Raw genomic sequence first — 19,768 nt, 5'->3', positions numbered from 1 at the left:
TAGTATTTTTATCAATGATAGACCTAATTATGAGCAATCTATCTGTATCGGTCACAAGTTGCACTTTTGAGTTTTTTGGAAGAAAAAAATAAAAAGATCAAGTTCAGTAACTCAAACTACCCTATTATAATATTTTGACAATCAATTCCTCCTAAAGGCTTCCATGGAGGAATGTGTTTATTTTACCAATCATAGACCTAGTTAAGAGCAATCTATCAGTACCGGTCACAAGTTGCACTTTTGAGTTTTTTGGAAGAAAAAAATAAAAAGATCAAGTTCAGTAACTCAAACTACCCTAATATAATATTTTGACAATCGATTCCTCCTAAAGGCTTCCATGGAGGGATGTGTTTATTTTACCAATTATAGACCTAATTAAGAGCAATATATTTGTACCGGTCACAAGTTGCACTTTTGAGTTTTTTGGAAGAAAAAAAATAAAAAGTTCAAGTATCGTAACTACCCTGATAAAATTCAATTCCCCGTAAACGCCTCCGTGGTGGAATCTGGTATTTTTATCAATGATAGACCTAATTATGAGCAATCTATCTGTACCGGTCACAAGGTGCACTTTTGAGTTTTTTGGAAGAAAAAAATAAAAATATCAAGTTCAGTAACTCAAACTGCCCTAATATAATATTTTGACAATCGATTCCTCCTAAAGGCTTCCATGGAGGAATGTGTTTATTTAACCAATTATAGACCTAATTAAGAGCAATCTATCAGTACCGGTCACAAGTTGCACATTTGAGTTTTTTGGAAGAAAGAAATATTTTTTGATCGATTGATGTGTAGTATGGGGAAATTGTTTGAGCCAAATTCATTTTTTACTGCGTATAACTCAGAAACGGTAGGATATAGGAAAAAATGATTGAGGTACAACTTGTAGATAATTTTATGGCCTTTCAACTTTTCCTTGAAAGTTTTTCTCTAACATGTACCGTTTTTGAGATTTAAGCGAAAAATGAAAAAATGGACCCATTTTCCCCCTCCCCCCACTCCGGGGCTCCTCCTAGTGTCCCGGGGTTTTAGTATGTTTATTACCTAGGGACTCTTGACATATTTCTGAAGAAACATCTTACGTTACTAACTCACGCACTCTAGAACTTTTTATTCAATGGACTAATGGCAGTGTGTTTTTCGAGAAAAATGAATAATATAATAAAAATTGAATAATTAAATCTAACAATTTTTAGTTTTTAGTTTAAAATGTTTTGTTATGGGTATTATTATAATTAATTATTATTACTTATTGTAGTCGATGAGGGAAGTTACAATAAAGTATTGAATAGACATCGCATTTTTAAGAAAATTAATTCTTACTAAAATAAATATTAGCTATTTTAATTATCTACATATGAAAGCAAAGGGTTGTTCAATTGTATTATATAAACTGCTGAACAGATTTTGATGAATTTTTCTTAAATCTAATAATAATGTTGTAAAAAGCAAACTTATAAGTGAAGTAGGGTGAGGAAAGCTAGCTCTAATATACACAGATTTGGCAGTTTAGTGGTTTTTTCCTTAATATTTACACTAACACCTAAATTCTAATTATTGTATATAACTATATAAAATAAACACATACATATACATATTAAAAAAATAAATACCAAATAAGTAAATGTCAATCTTATTGGCTTTTAAATCTATAGTGATGTTACAATAATATCTACTAATTATTACAATGTAAAAAAAAATACATTAGGTAATAAGTGCGTCCATATTACAATACAATATAATAAGTAATAATAATATGTAACTTGTACAAAATTAAAATTTTACGTCAATGGTACTTTAAAAAAACATTGCTTAGCTTTTTTTTCATTAATTATTTTTTGAAATTAAAGGCACTAGTGATAAAACACAAATCAAGTATTGCATACATTTTTCAATGCTAATTTAAATCTAAAATTAATCTTGTTTTAAATCCTTAGCGCCTGTAACTTTCAAATAAGTTATTTCACATGAATTTGCTTTGGAATTAGAAATATTTCCACATTTATTTTATGACTTGCGACATTCAAAAAAAAAGTCATACATTTAAACTAAAACCTCATTGCGAGCAAACTCAACACAATGCAAATGACACTGACAGCTGTCACATTTGCCGCGCTTTTCTCGCCTCGTTCTTCTATCTCATTCTTCTTATTGACCAGTTCTATTTCGTCTAGAATTCTCTTTTCCTCCAAAGCCATAAGTGTCGCTTCGTTTATGGTTCTCATTAGATTGTAATTGGAGTAGGTTTCTTCTGGTAAACGTAAATGCAGGCGGTTGTTGGAGACCACGTAAGCTGTGCGCCTGCTAAGGTTTTCTATGCGGTTTGCTGAAAGTTATTTTGATATTAGAATAGATTCGAATTTAATTTTCGCAGGAATAAGTGCTTAAAATTTGTATTTAGAAGTTATACATGTAGGAAGGGAGAATGTATAATTTTTAATACCTTTTTTTAAATAATTGTGCTTAGATCAAGGTAATAGAGAAAGCTATATTGTTTACCATAATAAACAGGAGAGAAAAATGACACATGAAACAGCCTTAGGCCGCGTTTCCATCTGCAAGAAAACTTCCGCAAGAAATGTCCGACAGTCTGTCTGACAGCAACTTGCAAGTCTACTTGCAGGTGGAAACGCGGAATTAGACTTGCAAGCTATTATTATGGCTTGTAAATCCTTTTTTTACTGAAATTAATAACGCAATCTAGCACTTTAACGGAAAAAAAATGATAACAACAAATAATAAGCTGCTGCATTTAGTGGAAAATCATAGGTACATTATTATATACAAGGCATTACAAAATTACACCCTGAACCTATACAATTTATACATACCATCAGGCAACTTCAATGTTTTCAGCGCCTCTTGCAAGATCGGCTCATCGACAATCTTATTGTACCGCTCCACGAAGTCAACATATGCATCTGTCTCGCTCTCGCACGCGCCGCGGAAGTCGTCCGTGTCTATACTCCACACCATCAGCCCGCCGAGACCGTAGTCTATGGCCATTCTGGAAAAAAATGTCATTGTTATTTGTAGTCTATGGCCATTTTGAAAAAAGTTAAATGTCATTATGTTATTCGTCGTCTATGGTCATTCTGAAAAAAAAAAACAGCGCAAGGTTGAGCGGGATTTAAAATTTAAAATTTGTGTAGGTACTTATTGATTTGAATTTAGAATGATTCATTATGTTTATAATTATTGTCGAGCCAATTTAATAGGCAACATTTGACGTCTATCAATTTTATCTTCGAAGAGAGGTCACCTGCTTAAAAACATCGATTAAAGTGAATTAATCGATACGGATTTGAAACATTTGTCAATCGAATTTATTAATTTATGATGATTTTTATTCACAAGTAATCAATGCATTCGATTCTAGATGTCAGATTTCGATTTTTAGAGTAACGTCTCTGGTATTTAAAAAGAAAAAAGGTTTATTGACACAAAATTGTAGTGACGTCAGTTCTTCAATTCAGAAATTGTATATTATGTTTAGAATGGTTTTATCAGTAAAATGAAATCTTAAAATTACTTGTATCGGTCATTATTATTATAAATATGTAGTCGTAATTGAAAAAAGTTAAGCAAATGTGCAGTTCTAACAAAACGAAATATCATGTTATTCTATGTCGTCGTTACTAGGTTACGTTCTTGAATTTTGTTGAACTGTCAAATGTTGCCTATTAAAATGGCTCTACTATACCACAAATTCGATATAGACTACAAGCCCGCATATGAATAAAATATGGGTCAAATGAACCACCAGGGGTCATATCTAGAACGAAAGAAGAGCAAAAAATAATAAGATTCATCACTATGCCGTCACTTGTAAGCTGTCCAACTGAGTGCAGATGAGAATTGAAAAGTACAGGTAGACTCGGTAAATTTTGGTCATATATTTTTGTACGGCATTCTTAATAAAAATAATAAGAAACCGCTCAGTGCCGTACAAAAATGTTGGTCCACCAAGTCGGAATTTTTATTTAATTTCCGAGAGTTACCGGGGGTAAATTTGGTCATTTGACCATGTACGGCATCTGTGTCATACTATTGCTATACTGCTTTTAATCCATTATTCCGCAACGCCGTACAAAAATCATGAGGACAAGTGGAAAAAATCGAGAGTTGTAATCCCCTCTCTTTCCCCACTCCAGGGGGTCATTTGACTAAGTACGGCTTCGGTTCCAAAACATTATCTAGCACTCAAAAGTACTATTAAAAGCAATGCCGTCAAAATAATTGTTCTTTTAAATGTATACCAATAATCATCTTAATTTCATCGAATTCTTGATATAAAGAGCTGTAAGGTCATTTGACCCTGTACGGGAACTTTTTTTTTCACATGATATTGTAAAATTCAATTGTTGTATAGTATTGCCGTTCAAAAGAAACCGTTCTAAAAAAAGTTATAGAGAAATGCAAAACCAGAAATTTTGTTAAAGTTTAAACATCGTAGATTAATGAAATACAATAGTTTTCTACACTTTATTCGTTGTTTTAAATAGTATTAACATAGATAAATTAGGAAAAAACGATGCCGTACATTTTTGTGCAGACCACATCTTTTAGGCTGATGAAAGCGACGAAAGCTACAATTTTAAGGGTGCTTTATGGCCATTTGATACAGTACAGCATTAACATATTTTTACCCAACTACGGCAAAGCAAAAGGAGGGTTATGGTTTTGACAGGTCATGTATGTATGTTCATCTATTCCCTCGTAACTTCTAAACTACTTATCAGAATTCGACAAATGACATATCATTAGAAGCGTCTGAATTGTTCACTGGATAACCAGCGACCAGCTAGCTAAAGGCTATATGGGGTTTCACAAAATCTAATGTGGCGCCCTCCCTCTAGCGGACAAAACATACAGAGTAAAAAAATAAAGTTAAGATAAATATGCCGTGTTTGGTATCATTTGAAAGCGCTTTACTTGTACATTTTGAATATGTGTATATTACTAGCATTTGCTTGTGACTTTACCTGTATTCATGGGCTGATTGCATATAATTCACATCTTTTCGTTCATAGCTTTTTTATTAGTTCATCAATTTAACGGAGTCCATTCCACTTGACTCCGACTTTCCAAGGTGATAATTAACCACCTCGAGCTTCTTAATATTAATGTATATTTATATTTTATTATCAAAATATAAAGCAAACATTTCGTTATATGGATTTTTTCTTTTTCAGATTTTTCCCCTTTGAACCAACGAAAATGTACGGCACATGAAAAAATATTATCTATGCATAAAATACTTTAAAAATAAATTTATTTCGTGTTGTGTCAAATGACCCCCTGGAGTGGGGAAAGAGAGGGGATTACAACTCTCGATTTTTTCCCCTTGTCCCCATGATTTTTGTACGGCGTTGCGGAATAATGGATTAAAAGCAGTATAGCAATAGTATGACACAGATGCCGTACATGGTCAAATGACCAAATTTACCCCCGGTAACTCTCGGAAATTAAATAAAAATTCTGACTTGGTGGACCAACATTTTTGTACGGCACTGAGCGGTTTCTTATTATTTTTAATGGATCTATCGATGGTTAAGAATGCCGTACAAAAATATATGACCAAAATTTACCGAGTCTACCTGTACTTTTCAATTCTCATCTGCACTCAGTTGGACAGCTTACAAGTGACGGCATAGTGATGAATCTTATTATTTTTTGCTCTTCTTTCGTACTAGATATGTCCCGTGGTGGTTCATTTGACCCATATTTTTTTCATATATGCGGGCTTGTAGTCTAATAAATTAATGATTTTTCTACAGAATTTGTTAAATATGTAAAAAATGCATTGTTACCTAGTTTATAGAATTCTAAATTCAATGTTATAAAAACATACATATACATCTTACTAATAGATATTATAAATACGATAGTGTGTTTGCCTGATGTTCTTATATATATCATTTTTGCGTCTAGAAATAGTTATATAGACTACAGGCCCATGTTGAAAAAATTATGGGTCATTTGACCCACCACCTGACCTATCTAGAATGATATAAGACCATAAAATAATAAGATTCAGCACTATGACGTCACTCGTAAGCTGTCCACCTGAGTGCAGATGAGAATTTGAAAGTTCAGGTAGAGATTTTCTCCCCTTGTCTCCATGATTTTTGTACGGCGTTGCGGAATAATGGCTTAAAAGCAGTATAGAAATAGTATGACACAGATGCCGTACAAAAATGGTGGTACACAAAGTCGGAATTTATTTTTATTTTTCGACAGTTGCCGGGGTAAATTTGGTCATTTGATTTTGTACGGCATCTGTGTCATACTATTTCTATACTACTTTTAATCAATTATTCCGCAACGCCGTACAAAAATCATGGAGACAAGGGGAGAAAATCTCTACCTGAACCTTCGAATTCTCATCTGCACTCAGGTGGACAGCTTACAAGTGACGTCATAGTGCTGAATTTTATTATTTTATGCTCTTATATCGTTCTAGATAGGTCACCTGGTGGGTCAAATGACCCATAATTTTTTCAACACGGGCCTGTAGTCTAATAAGACTAGAGAGTGATATAGGCTACAATTAACACAGTGAAACATCCTAAAGAAATAAATAATGATTCTTGTTACAATATACTTACTTGACTTTAATAGCAATAGATCTCGCGTTATCATACGTGATAACTCGTGCGCCATCTCGTAAGTACGGTGTCGCGGTCTGCTCGTGCCAGTGGTGCGTCCAATTTGTCGATTTGTTTGTTGTTTCCATGCATATCTATGGAATGAATTGTATGGAAAATTAAATCTATTTTAGTTAGTTTTAATTTTAATTTTAGGTTGATAGGAGTAAAAACATGAAAATTAATAATATAATTATTTACTTATAGTACACAATATTTACTTATAGTAGGTATACATTTTACAAGTACGTTTTACGAGTTTTTGGCTTAGCCAATAGGAAAAAATATTATTTGTGGATATTAAAATAATGAAGTCACTTTATAAACTTGACACAGTACGAACTATGCAGGTCACTGCAGAGCAAGTAATATCGTAGTAATAATATAGTAGTAATATCGCTTTTTTCTAGACAAAAATTGAACTGTATATTTTTAAACTATCACGCCATAACAATAAAGTCCGCACCTCATTATAACCCAAGAACCCAGCCTCCTTGGTAAACGGTCCGGGGAAGCCCGTACTCTTGACAGCTGTCACTCCGAACAGAATCTTCTTTACGCCGGGGTTCTCGAGGTAGAAGCTGCGGCCGTACATCGGCAGACCGAGCACCATCTTGTACGGGCTCACACCGTGCGCTAGCATGTATTTTATTGTGTATTCCTGAAAAAAAAGAAGTCAGGATGTCATTGAAATAATTTTAAGAAGATTAATGTTATTTTGGTTTATTCAAAATTTTTACTTTCGAGCGAGGGTAATGTACCGGTTTTTCATTGTGTGCCGAATTAAATAATATAAATTATAAAGAGTATAGAAGATACTGTATACAATTGGCAGCCTCAGTATGTTACGTAAGTATTTTGTCATATAGGTACACAATACACATTTTTTTACACGAATTGACATATTTTTTGTATTATTTAAACATGATTAATTAACTAATCATCAATATTTCTTTATTTAAAAATGATCTGTATCTATCCTACGCCTTAATATTAAGAATTTTCATAAGAATTATGACTAGATACATTAGTATTATACATACATTATTATACATACATTATTATTATACATAGATTTAAAGTAACTTACCACGCTCAACACATCTTGATCGTTAGTCCCTCGGAGTGGTGCATTAGCCCCCACAACCCCATCCCAAGTCCCGTGGTAGTCGTAACACATCATGTGAATGAAGTCCAGGTATCGGCTGAGCTTGGCCAAATCGTACGCAGCGTCCATGGTCTCCTTGCCGGCGCCGAGCGCGGCTGTGAGGATGTAGCCGCGCGACTCGAAGGCGTCTTTTAGTTCCTGGTGTGGTAGAAAATAATTTATAACTAGCTGGCAAAACACAATAAAATATAGTCTATGATATTCACAGATAGCTTAGCTTTCAATTGGTAAAAGATTATTGAAATCGGTGCATTAGATCCCGAGTTTACGAGAGAACAAACAATAGGTTATTTTATCGCTTAAAAGAAGTATTTTTTACTAGCAACTGAATAAATAGAGGGATTGTAAAAACTATTGATATCTAATTGTATAATTACTATAGATAGGTAATTCATAATGTACAGTCGGAATATAATATATTACTACATATATTTTTTTGTGGATTTAATAAGATCTTCATATCACTACATAGTATAAAACAAAGTCGCTTTCTCTGTCCCTATGTCCCTTTGTATGCTTAAATCTTTAAAACTACGCAACGGATTTTGATACTGTTGTTTTTAATAGATAGAGTGATTCGATAGGAAGGTTTAAGTATATAATTTATTATGTTTTAGACAAAGCAGGCGAAGCCGCGAGAGGAAAGCTAGTTATTTATATTTAAAACATGATACAAAATAAAAAGTCTTCTTTTTCTATATCCCGAATATAATATAAAATATACAATCATACCTTCACCATAGACACGTAGTTAACTTTGTCCTCCGGGTTGCCGTCTCGTCTGGTCGGATATTCCCAATCCAAGTCAAGACCGTCGAACTTGTAAGTGCTGTAAAATTAAATTTTAGTACGTATTTATACAATATTGCAGGTACCTATATTGATATAAAAAGACGGGTTGCACTCCGGGAGTGCCGGCAGGAGTGAAAACTTGATTATATGTGTATTAACATCGAGCATGTTTGATATTACGTCCTACGCTTTTTCGATCAGGTCACGTGTCCTGACGCGAGTTTAAGATTTTATACCCATTACAGAAAAAGTGCTCAACGCCGCTAAGGAAGTTTTCACTTCAACAATAAGGAAAATTGTGACGAACATTTTTCTAGTATCTGAATGCTTAGTTAATTCTAAATAGACAATAACATGTTTTACATAATGTACATTAATAAATTTTAAAACGCTTGCATGCTTTATAAGCTTTATTATATGAAACACTAGTGCGCTCCGCGGTTTCACCCGCGTGATTCCGCTCCTGTTGATCTTAGCGTGATGATAATTTGATTTTGAAAAAGATGGAACGTGGTTTGTGTGATAGGATTGGACTATATTTACTAAAACTATTGACGAAAATATTCACAAGTATCGTGAAAGTTATCTAATTCTCACTATGAAAGGTTCATATACCTAATAAATAAAAATAATAAAATTGATTTTTAATGCACTAATAAAAAATAGCCTATAGCCTTCCTCGATAAATGGGCTATCTAACATCGAGATAATTTTTCAAATCAGACCAGTAGTTCCTGCGATTAGCGCGTTCAAACAAACAAACTCTTCAGCTTTATAATATTAAAGTATAGATAATTGATATATAAAAACACATACTCCAAGAACGTCATGACACTCTGTATAAACTTCGCTCTGGACTCCGGGCTGGCGGCCATCTTGGAATATTTAGCAGACCCTTCGTTCCACCCACCGATAGCAACTGTCACTTTGAGGTGTGGGTACCTCTCTTTAAGGGCTACTAGCCGTTTGTAACCAGCTCTACCATAGTCTTTTTCTAGATCTTGCCAAGGGTCTGGAATTTTGTAATAAATGTTATAATAAATTGTATAAAATTCTATGGATATGATATATTTTGATTAAAAAAAACATTTAACAAACAACTTTTGTGTATTTTATGTTTACTGCTTATATTTATGTATTGTTTATCAACGAGGAAAACATTTATCGTTTTTTTTTTGTTAAAAATAATAGCGCTTAAGTAAATAATTAGGAATTCAAGACTATTCATTAATGGAGACTAGTTTTCTTGATAAAATGGTAACGACGTACATAAGAGAAATTTTTACAGATGGATCAATTTCAAAAAATAGCTATAGGATTAATAATATATGACTATTTTCATGTCGTTTTTTTTATTTTTGAAGTTGCTTCTTTAGGCGTGTTGAGAGTAAAATTTCAAGGTCGCGTCATGGCACTGCCGTCACGTCATGGAGTAAGGCTACCATTTGGGTTTTTTATTCCACTAAATTAATATTTAGTTACGAGCACGACTATCGTTTTACAAACAACAATAAATGTTAATATATGTAAATTTTAAAATATGTAATGACGTTTCAAAAGTGCTTCTATAAGAAGTCTAATTGAATAAATAAATGTTTGAGTTTTAAGTTTGAGTTTGAATGAAAAACCCTTACCAAGACTCTTAATGCTATTAGTATGTTCGTCCAATCCCGCGAAGGAGTACACCAAGTGGGTACATAGGGAGGGTTCCAGATCGCTCTGCTCGAACTTGCCCGCACCAGGCCGGTATACTGCCCAAGTGGCCACATAGCATACTACCACCTTGCCATGCATGGGACCTGGAAAGTAAAATTAAATCATATTAAAAAATCTACACAATAAAAATTTATCGCTAAATGTGTTGTTATGCGCAAAACTCGAGAACAGCGGAACCAATTTCATTATTTTTTTTTAATAATATTCCTTGAAGTACGAGTATAGTTCTTATGGAGAGAAAACGTGAACATGTACCACGGGCGAAGCCGGGGCGGACCGTAAATAATAAATCCTTAAATAAGGTTGATTACTGTGGTTGATTATATATTTTTATTTTAATATATTATTAAATTGAATGTAGACTTAATATTTACGTTCTAAATTTATTCCGAAAATATTCATTTAATTTTAAAATGAAATATAACATGATTATAATGTTATATAGAGCTATGGCATATTATGTTATATGTAGTTACATATTACCTATGTAGAATTAAATTGTAATAATGACATAATTTTAAAACAACTATGGAGTCTCTTGCCGGTTCTTCCATAGATACTGCTTTCCGAATCGGTGGTAAATGTTAAAAATATGTAATGACGATTCAAAAGTGCTTCTAGAAGAAGTCTAATTGAATAAATAAATGTTTGAGTTTGTGTATATGGCAATATCTCATTAAACATTTAAAAGTTAAATATACATACAGATATCTCATCCGTCATTATACCAAAATAAAAACAATTTAAATCTCATTTACTATGTTTCAAAACAATAACGATTAGATAGTACGCACAAGCGTCCATGTAATTTTTATACAATTTACTTTGATTACAGTTATTTAGTCTATAATTTTATGCTCTACGACACTTTTCACTGGCATGCGTAAAGCCTCTGTTTTCATAGATATGATGATATATTATACCCGACTAGCTTTTCAACCAAGTTCTGTATAAATTATAAAATTTTTCAACTATTTAGATGACTTTTAGCTTCTTGCCCGTGTAGTCAAAGGAAAACCTGTATATTTCCCGATCGCGCAGTATTTTCGGGATAAAAACTATCCAATGTGTCAAACTAAATTCCCCTCTATGTGTGTGGAAAATTCATGAAAATCAGTTCAGCAGTTTTTATGTGAAGGAGTAAAGTAACAAATAAACAAACATACTTTCGCTAATATTATGTAGTAGGATATACATAATGTGTTTTCTCATTTCGGTATTGATTTTAATTTTTAAGTAATATAAAAACGTAGAAAGAAAAATAATTTAAGATATTTTTAGGCAATTTACGTACCACGGGCGAAGCCGGGGCGGACCGCTAGTTATATGTATATAAATGTAGATTTTTTGATGTTTTAACATCAGATTTCATCAAGATAAAAAAGATTCACTGAATAATTAATAAAAACTTGCTACTCAGTTGCAAATTGCAAAATGCAAAGTTATCGCAATGAGCTAAAATGACCTCGGTTAAAATAATAATGACGAATTTCTATTATTTTTCATTTGCTCAATAAATAACGAGATGTTTCAATTATAAGTCATTATATTTTAATCTATTTAGTTTTGGATGTTTGTTTATTTAAATAAATAAATAATACGACTTGATATGTGTAAAACTGATGTACCTATTGAATGTATGTTTTCGAACCGAAATGAGACGGACAAAAAAGTATATGATGGAATGTAAAAAAAATATGCTTTGACATTTAAAAGGACATTTAAATTTTATTAATACGTATATAAAAGTTAAGTTTAACGTATAATGTAACTAATTACCTACTCATCTATCGTCATTGCTTATTTGTGCTAAACCATCTGTTTCTGTTTCCTACTGACGTAAATACGAAAGTTTTAACTTTGATTTAAATTAAAAACTGATAAACCGATAATAATATAACTTTTAGGATAGGTAGTTTATAATATAAAAGCAAAAGTTTACACTGTAAATAAAAAGACGAGCACTTTTCATCGTAGTTTTTGTTAAGATAAAAACATTATCTTAACAAAAACTGCGTAATTATTGTGAAATCGTGTGAAAAACATGCAGTTATCTTTATAAATAATGGAAGTTTCCAACAAAATTATATGATAAGATTACTATCGCGTTGACTAACCACATCGCATCAAAATCTATTTATTTATTAATATACAATATATTTTCAACCGACTTCAAAAAAGGAGGAGGTTATCTATTCGAATGTGTGAATTTTTTTGAGTTTCGATAAGTCGAACCGATTTTGATATTTATTCTTTTATTTAAAAGTATATGATTTATTAGGTTTTAGACAAAGCGGGCGAAGCCGCGGGCGGAAAGCTAGTAGGTATATATAAATAATTAATAGAACAACGGATGCAATTCGCAAAAGTAACAGACAAAGTTGAAATATAAATAAGCATGAACACTTTGGTTAACTTGACAAACAATATTGCAAAACTATAATATACCTAAAGGTCAAATTTAAGTTGTCGTATATTATAAATTTATTTATTATCTTGATTATTGAACGTAAAATAACCAAGAAATATAATGAAGGTCAGCCGTTGTTTATCCTATTTATTCATTTTAATTTATATTTTTATAAATGCGTATTATACGTAAAATATGTCACTTATCAAACATTTCAACGTAAAACCTGTTTTTGTGTTTACAAATTGTCGTAGGTACATGTGATTTGTAAACTGTATTTTATTTGTAAACTGTATTAAATTTAGTATTAAATTTAGTTTTTAACTTTTAATTGAAAATGTTTTAAATTTGACATTGTTAAAAAATATGTATTATTCAGCTTTATATGTATTAATCATTATAATATTTGACTAGTCCCTAGAGTATCAAACATAATTGTAGCGGTTGTACATCTTAATTAATGTTATATTTTTTTGTATTAATGAATAAATTGTATTGTAAATTTGACCTCCCTATCGCATTGGGTAACTGTAATGGTAGGAATGGTTGTATATAAATAAATAAATAAATAAATAAATAAATAAATAAATAAATAAATTATTTCCTTCTCATAATTTAGCGAGATAAATGAATCCAAATTCTCATGTCTGTACTGAAAATTCGCGCTCTAAAAACCTTTAAAATATGCCCTTGAAAGCTGTGCTTGGGCTGTAAATATATTTTACGGTAAGACTCCTTATGATACCCCATTTATAACACAGTCATTCATATATTCACTCACACACATGCTAAAATAACTCGTATAAACTTCTTTTCAACCTGACGAATATAAGTTGATTCAAGATCTGTTCAATGTTTTTTTATTATTATGGAAAAATACAATAGTTTATATTTGAACACATAGGCATTTTATTAACTGTTAATTAAATATAAAGTTAACACGTTCACTGTGGCACCTAAAATGCCAAACTTACCGTTGTTGCGGCATGTCTTCCATACTTCACATCGGCAAGTTCACCACTGTGCGTCATGAGCCATTTTTATCACATCGCACCTTCTGACTTTGAAGGTTAATAATTTCATGAAATTTCAAGATATTTCAAAAAATTTTTTTTCAGATAATAGTATATATAGTCTAGTATATACCGCATGAATAGCTTTTAGTTTGACCGAATAGTTTAAAAGATAGGAGGGAAAATGTAAACCCCTGATTTTGTGAAAAATTATTTGCCATCCCGCACTGCGTTGATACGGCATGTTTACAGTAATAGCGATGGGAAACACTGTAAAATAAAACATCGATATCGATATAAATCAATTTTGTATATTTCAGTCTGTTTGTTAACAGATAACGAGATCGTCGATACAAAAAAAAACACATATAAAACAAGGTACTTGATAGAGTACTATCAGGAAATTGTTCAGTAACTTTTGTTTTAATTTGTTCAGTAACTTTTGTTTTAATGTTTTATATTATTTTCACAATTGTCATCACATTTTTGCATTTATGCTACGAAATAAAAGAAAGTAAAAAAACTAAAGCCTTTAAGGTATCATTGTCATTTAAAAAAACTCAAAAGAAAAGTGCTTCGGTCCTGGTGCATCACTATGCGAGACTGACACGCGGCGCGCTCGCAGTACAGTGCGGCATGAGGTGCTTGTCCATGGCAAAATATTTGACATGCCGCACACAAAAGAAACGGTTTCTTTTCTATGCGTTGGTCCAATATTTTGCCATACGATTTTTAAACGAAATTGAGTCCTACTTCAAACTGTGATCACAAAAATATATTTGTCTCTTTTCTAGTCATTGATTAACATATAAAAAACCTCGCCGCACCACGGTGAAAACTGCGATTTTGGGCGCCGCACTGTGGTGTAGTCGCTGATGGCCCGATACTGGACATGCCGCAGTGAACGTGTTAATACTGAATTATTATTTCTACTCTACTTTTAGATAATAAATAGGTGCACATAATATTTTTTTTTTCTTAATTTTTAATTTTCCTTTAAGTACTTAGGATAAGATGTAAAATGTAAGTAGTAAATTCATTACTATATAGTATTGTGCATTTTATTGGAAGCCCTATTCCTATTTATCGTTTTTCACATCACATAATCCTTTTAAAAGTCGGTTAAGTCACACAAATGTGGATCATTTTGTAACGTCAAGCGGCCAGTGGCCACGATGCTGGCCAGAATATTAATATCTTGTTCACCTTGAAACCCTGACACGGGTTGTCCATCTGCCCATGGCAAGCGAAATTATATAACTTATGTGCACGTTTGTAACGTTTTTTAAGTAATTTATTCTTGTATTACGCACGATTTTTTTAATTGTTATGGAACAGCTGGGGAAGCTTATATACTATACTTATATCGTTGACTGTATGTTTATACTGTGCCCCGTAGTTTTAGCCGCATTGCTGCGCTCCTATTGGTTTTATTGTGATGATATATAGCCTATTAGCTTCCTCGATAAATGGGCTAACTAGGACTGAAAGAAATTTTCAAATCGGACCCGTAGTTCTTTAGATTAATGCTTTGAAGCAAACAAACAAACTTTTCAGCTTTATAAAATTATTATGTATGATAATATTTCATCTGTGCCTGCTTGTAACGGAACTCAGAGTGGACCGATTTTTATGAAGTTTTTTGATTCTTCAGCTGGCTTCGAGAAAAGTTTAGAATTCGAAAGTAAGCGAAGCAACGTGAATATAAATATCGCAAAGAGGAAATACAGATAGGTATGTATTAAAACATAAAATAAAATAAGTGAATAATATAAGAAGGTATTTAAAATAATTGTAACTAATGATAGTGGCATTTATTAAGCCTATACTAGCATATTTATTATCTGTGACCATATAAAATAACCGCACGAGACCACTATCGTAATTATAAAAATAATTAATTTCCTTTTAAGAGAATTCCATAATTATTACTTTACGTCTGTCGTACATAAACATACTTAAGGTATTAATAATTATGAAGTTAGATACTTAGTTATCTATTGTTTAAAGTACTATCTGAAAACTGCTCGATAGATTTTGATCAAACTGCTCACGATTGGAAACGAATAAAAAATCTATGTCTGTAATATAATTCTTGTCTAATATTGTCCCGTAAAGAATAAGCAATGCTTAATATGACTGACCGGTTGGCTTGGTTGGTACTTGGTAGTGGCCCTGCCTTCCAAGCTAGAGGTCGTGGGTTCGATTCCCACCCGGGGCAAATATTTGTGTGATGAACATAGATGTTTGCTCTGTGTCTGGGTGTTAATTATCTATATAAGTATTTATTTAAAGTTATATATGTATGTTTATCAGCCATCTGGTTTCCATAACACAAGCGAAAGCTTAGTATGGGATCAGATCGTGCCGTGTGTGAAAATTGTCCTGAATATTTATTGCACGCCTCATAAGCGAAGCGTTGAGGTGGGTACTACTGTCACTTCGCGCAAAACATCTGATTTTTCAAACTTAAAATGTCTTTATGTATCATACATTGCACTTGTAAGATAATACATACACACACATATTAAGAAAAAACACTATTTTTAACGTTCATGATATTTTTGATGTCATTTTTGTTATTTAAACTAGTTAAAAAACAGTTTAAAAAAGTTCTGTCTTGGACGTCCGTGTGTCTGTATGTGCGGATCCTTTTTCTTGTTAACACGATAGCGACCGAAATACTTTACTAATCGAGTCTTTTTTTCTCTCTTACGCTTGAGTATGCTCAGGAATAGAACCCTTTCATTTTTCAGGGTCTGATTCGATGTGGTTTAATTGTTATTAAATAAACAAAAATAATAATTAATAAATATTTATTAAAAAAAAATTATGAGGGGTGCACTTTTGGATTTTCCAAATTATTTATTTATATTATGTGAAAAACATTTGCTTTGCAACCCCACAAGGTGACTTGACATTTAACTTATCCTTTTACTTCTCTAATTCAAATATCGCATTATGTAGAGATGTACATATTATATTAAACTAGCTATGCTCCACGGTTTTACCCGCAGTGCTCCGCTCCTGCTGGTCTTAGCGAGATGATATATAGCCTATAGCCTTCCTCGATAAATGGGCTATCTAACAGCGAAAGAATTTTTCAAATCAGACAAGTACCTAGGTAGTTCCCGAGATTCGCTATTCAAACAAACAAACTCTTCCGCTTTATAATATTAGTATCTGTATAGATTATATTATAACGTACATGCAATACGATTCTAGCCACACGCCTTTGCAACACTATAATGTCTAGTTTTAAATATGTTAAAAACAAACAAATTTATTTACCTATGGCCTGTATCATGCAGCAACAAAAATATTCTAATCTATATATATAAAAGAAAGTCGTGTTAGTTACTCCAATTATAACTCAAGAACGGCTGAACCGATTTAGTTGAAAATTGGCAGGGAGGTAGTTTAGAGCCAGGAGAAGGACATAGGATACTAAATATGTACCACGGCGGGGTAGACCACTTGTATATCTTATAATTAAATAATTCGCAAAATTGGATACTTAAATATTTTTCGACTTTAGGACAGGCAGACTTTAGGCTAGATTCATTTGAATTATTCATCATAATCATCAGCCTATTTAGTTTCCTCAGGGACATAGGCTTCCTATGAGGGTTCGGGCCATAATCCACCACGCTGGCCAAGTGCAGGTTGGTAGATGTCACATGTCGTCGAACTTTAGAATACGATTTTATTAGCTTTACGTGTACGTTTGTAAGTTTGTATTTAAACGACTCATTTAGACTTAATTTTAACGAATTTTAAAGGACACATCAATCAAAGGACAATTCAATTACTTCATGAGTTTGATCTAATAAAAATTGTTTTTTAAGTTTTTATTTAAACTGCGTATATTTATTATTTACTAGCTTTCCACCCGCAGCTTCGCCCGCGCAGTCAAAGAAAAACCCGCATAGTTCCCGTTCCCGTGTGATTTCCGGGATAAAACCTATCCTATTTCCCGGGGTAAAAAGTAGCCTATGTCCTTTCTCGGGTATCAAAATATCTCTATACCAAATTTCATGCAAATTGGTTCAGTAGTTATGGCGTAATTGAGTAACAGACAGACAGACAGAGTTACTTTCGCATTTATAATATTAAAGTATGGATTGACTCTATAACATGCCGGTTTTATCACGATGTTTTTTCCTTCACCGATTGAAAAATGCGCTAAATTGAATACCTACATATTTTTGTGTATTCGTCAGTTTCGAACCCGGACTTTTGATTGAAGTCTTGACATCTGATTCATTTTATTGAATAAGTTATTATATAAATAAAAATATGTCTGAATTGATTTTGATTCATTATAATCGAAAAGGAAAGAACTGTACATGACATCACACAAACGAAAAAAAATTAGTTAAAAATTTCATCTGTAAAATAGCAATTGTCCTGATTTTTTAAATGGTTGTTTATAATACAAGTAAGTTGTAACCGAATTTTGGAAAATTGCCCTTTTTGGTAGGATAAGTAGGTTTTCGTGTCATTGTCGTCATGTCAGACTTGAGAATTTATAATTTATACAACATTAGTTTATCTGTGGGTTGTTTTTCTTGAAAATTTTCAACAATTTGTGAGAAAATTTTCCAATTATTATTGACAGTTGTCAATAATCTGATTGGAAAATTTTCAAGACAAATAAGTCATAAAAACAGAATTCATTTTAGCATATTGAAAAATAAATATAAAGTCAAGGGCGAACTTGACACTATAGGCATTCTCTGTCAGTTACACTTTGCGAATTGAAAATGGTATATTCTCTTACACGCTTTTATTAGCTTCACCTATGTTTGTGTGTTTGTATGTAACGGGTAACCAACCACCTGAACGGACAGATTTCATTTGAACTTTACACGAAGGATATGTGACAATAATTTAATGAGTTTAAGCGTTTTTTGATTTGTGAATAGTGATGTAGGAGCGTAGTAGTAAATATAATATTATATTGATTAAAATTACTTATTGGAATACTATGCAAATTCTAGTTTTAAAACCTTAATGTGCAAATATCACGCTTGCACGACCTTCAATCACTCAACATCATCGTTTATGCCGGGCTTGTCCGACTGTACTTTCTCTTTATAAAAATTACATGACGCACGTTTTGTAATAGACTGTAGCAATAGCCAACTAAAACCTCTTTGTGTATAATCTCCTTTCACTTACCTCCCAAGGTCTGGCCATCGAGGACTGCCGCCAAAACTATCACAATAAAAAAAGATAACCACAGTTTTCCCACCATTTTTTAATTTTACTGGCCAGTTTAAATTCAAATTTCGAATACGTCGTCGCGGTTCCGCGACATTCTTGCCGACTGTGTTGTTTGACATTTACACGACTTGTGGTTACCGTTCTTTACTATGTACAAGCAAAAGTGAACCTTAAACCATTTATGCTATGTTCTAAATTATATTGGTCCATGCAATTGCCAACTTGATTAATCATAATACGTTCTACAACATTTTGTACTTTAATACATTGTAGTTAAGGTCGATTTTAGTTTGAAATTGTAAATTGGTGTTTCCTTATAGAAGTATGGTCGTTATTGAAAGTGACTTTACCGGTTTCAAAGATATAGTATTGGAGTTTACATGATGTTAATTATTTAATTTTCAAGGAAATCGTTCGGAATCATGGTAATCTTAATGATACATTTTTGTAATAATACCAATATTTAGGTAAGTATAAATAGGTGCTAAAATATATTATTATCAGAATTAAAGTTTACTTTCTGAAATTTTAAAAAATTTCAGAAAGAAATTGAAAATTGAATTTTTAAAACCAACTACAATGTGCAAATATTTTTTGAACAAATTTTTTTTCCTGATTTAAGCTACTTCACGTGGTAGATATATGGTTAAGGATTTTTGTAATCAATATGAATGCTTAAATAATAATCAACCCTGCAAATTTTTATTATGTATCAATACTTAATATTCTTATAATTAAAACATTACAATAGTTAAATATTTAACTTTAACTCTTAGCATATAGTACTACA

The 19,768-nt window shown here is 32.1% G+C and overlaps 1 protein-coding gene across 1 annotated transcript; it reads right to left on the bottom strand.

The window, feature by feature from the left end:
• Positions 1-1,130: 1,130 nt before the first annotated feature.
• On the bottom strand, positions 1,131-19,107 carry LOC149476266 (putative chitinase 2). Its single transcript, XM_089712246.1, has 9 exons — positions 18,934-19,107; positions 10,245-10,409; positions 9,427-9,622; positions 8,551-8,647; positions 7,741-7,956; positions 7,117-7,311; positions 6,612-6,745; positions 2,832-3,007; positions 1,131-2,326 (listed from the first exon to the last, which is right to left on the bottom strand). The coding sequence occupies exons 1-9, from the start codon at positions 19,007-19,009 to the stop codon at positions 2,049-2,051; spliced, it is 1,533 nt and encodes a 510-aa protein (XP_089568372.1). The 5' UTR covers positions 19,010-19,107; the 3' UTR covers positions 1,131-2,048.
• Positions 19,108-19,768: the final 661 nt, after the last annotated feature.

This window comes from Colias philodice, chromosome 28 (genome assembly GCF_061535455.1).
Source record: "Colias philodice isolate Cphi_HAF_F1 chromosome 28, ilColPhil1 Martin Lab GWU primary, whole genome shotgun sequence".
Lineage (NCBI taxonomy): Eukaryota > Metazoa > Arthropoda > Insecta > Lepidoptera > Pieridae > Colias > Colias philodice.
Note: the sequence above shows the minus strand (reverse complement) of the source record. Positions and strands in the feature narration are given on the sequence as shown.

Bases quoted from the DNA above. Each gene is read 5' to 3' on its own strand.
- LOC149476266 (XM_089712246.1), bottom strand. From the start codon at position 19,009: ATGGTGGGAAAACTGTGGTTATCTTTTTTTATTGTGATAGTTTTGGCG. The intron at 7,957-8,550 runs GTATGATTGTAT...CTACCACACCAG, and splicing joins ACTACGTGTCTATGGTGAAG to GAACTAAAAGACGCCTTCGA. The intron at 2,327-2,831 runs GTATGTATAAAT...AATAACTTTCAG, and splicing joins AACATTGAAGTTGCCTGATG to CAAACCGCATAGAAAACCTT.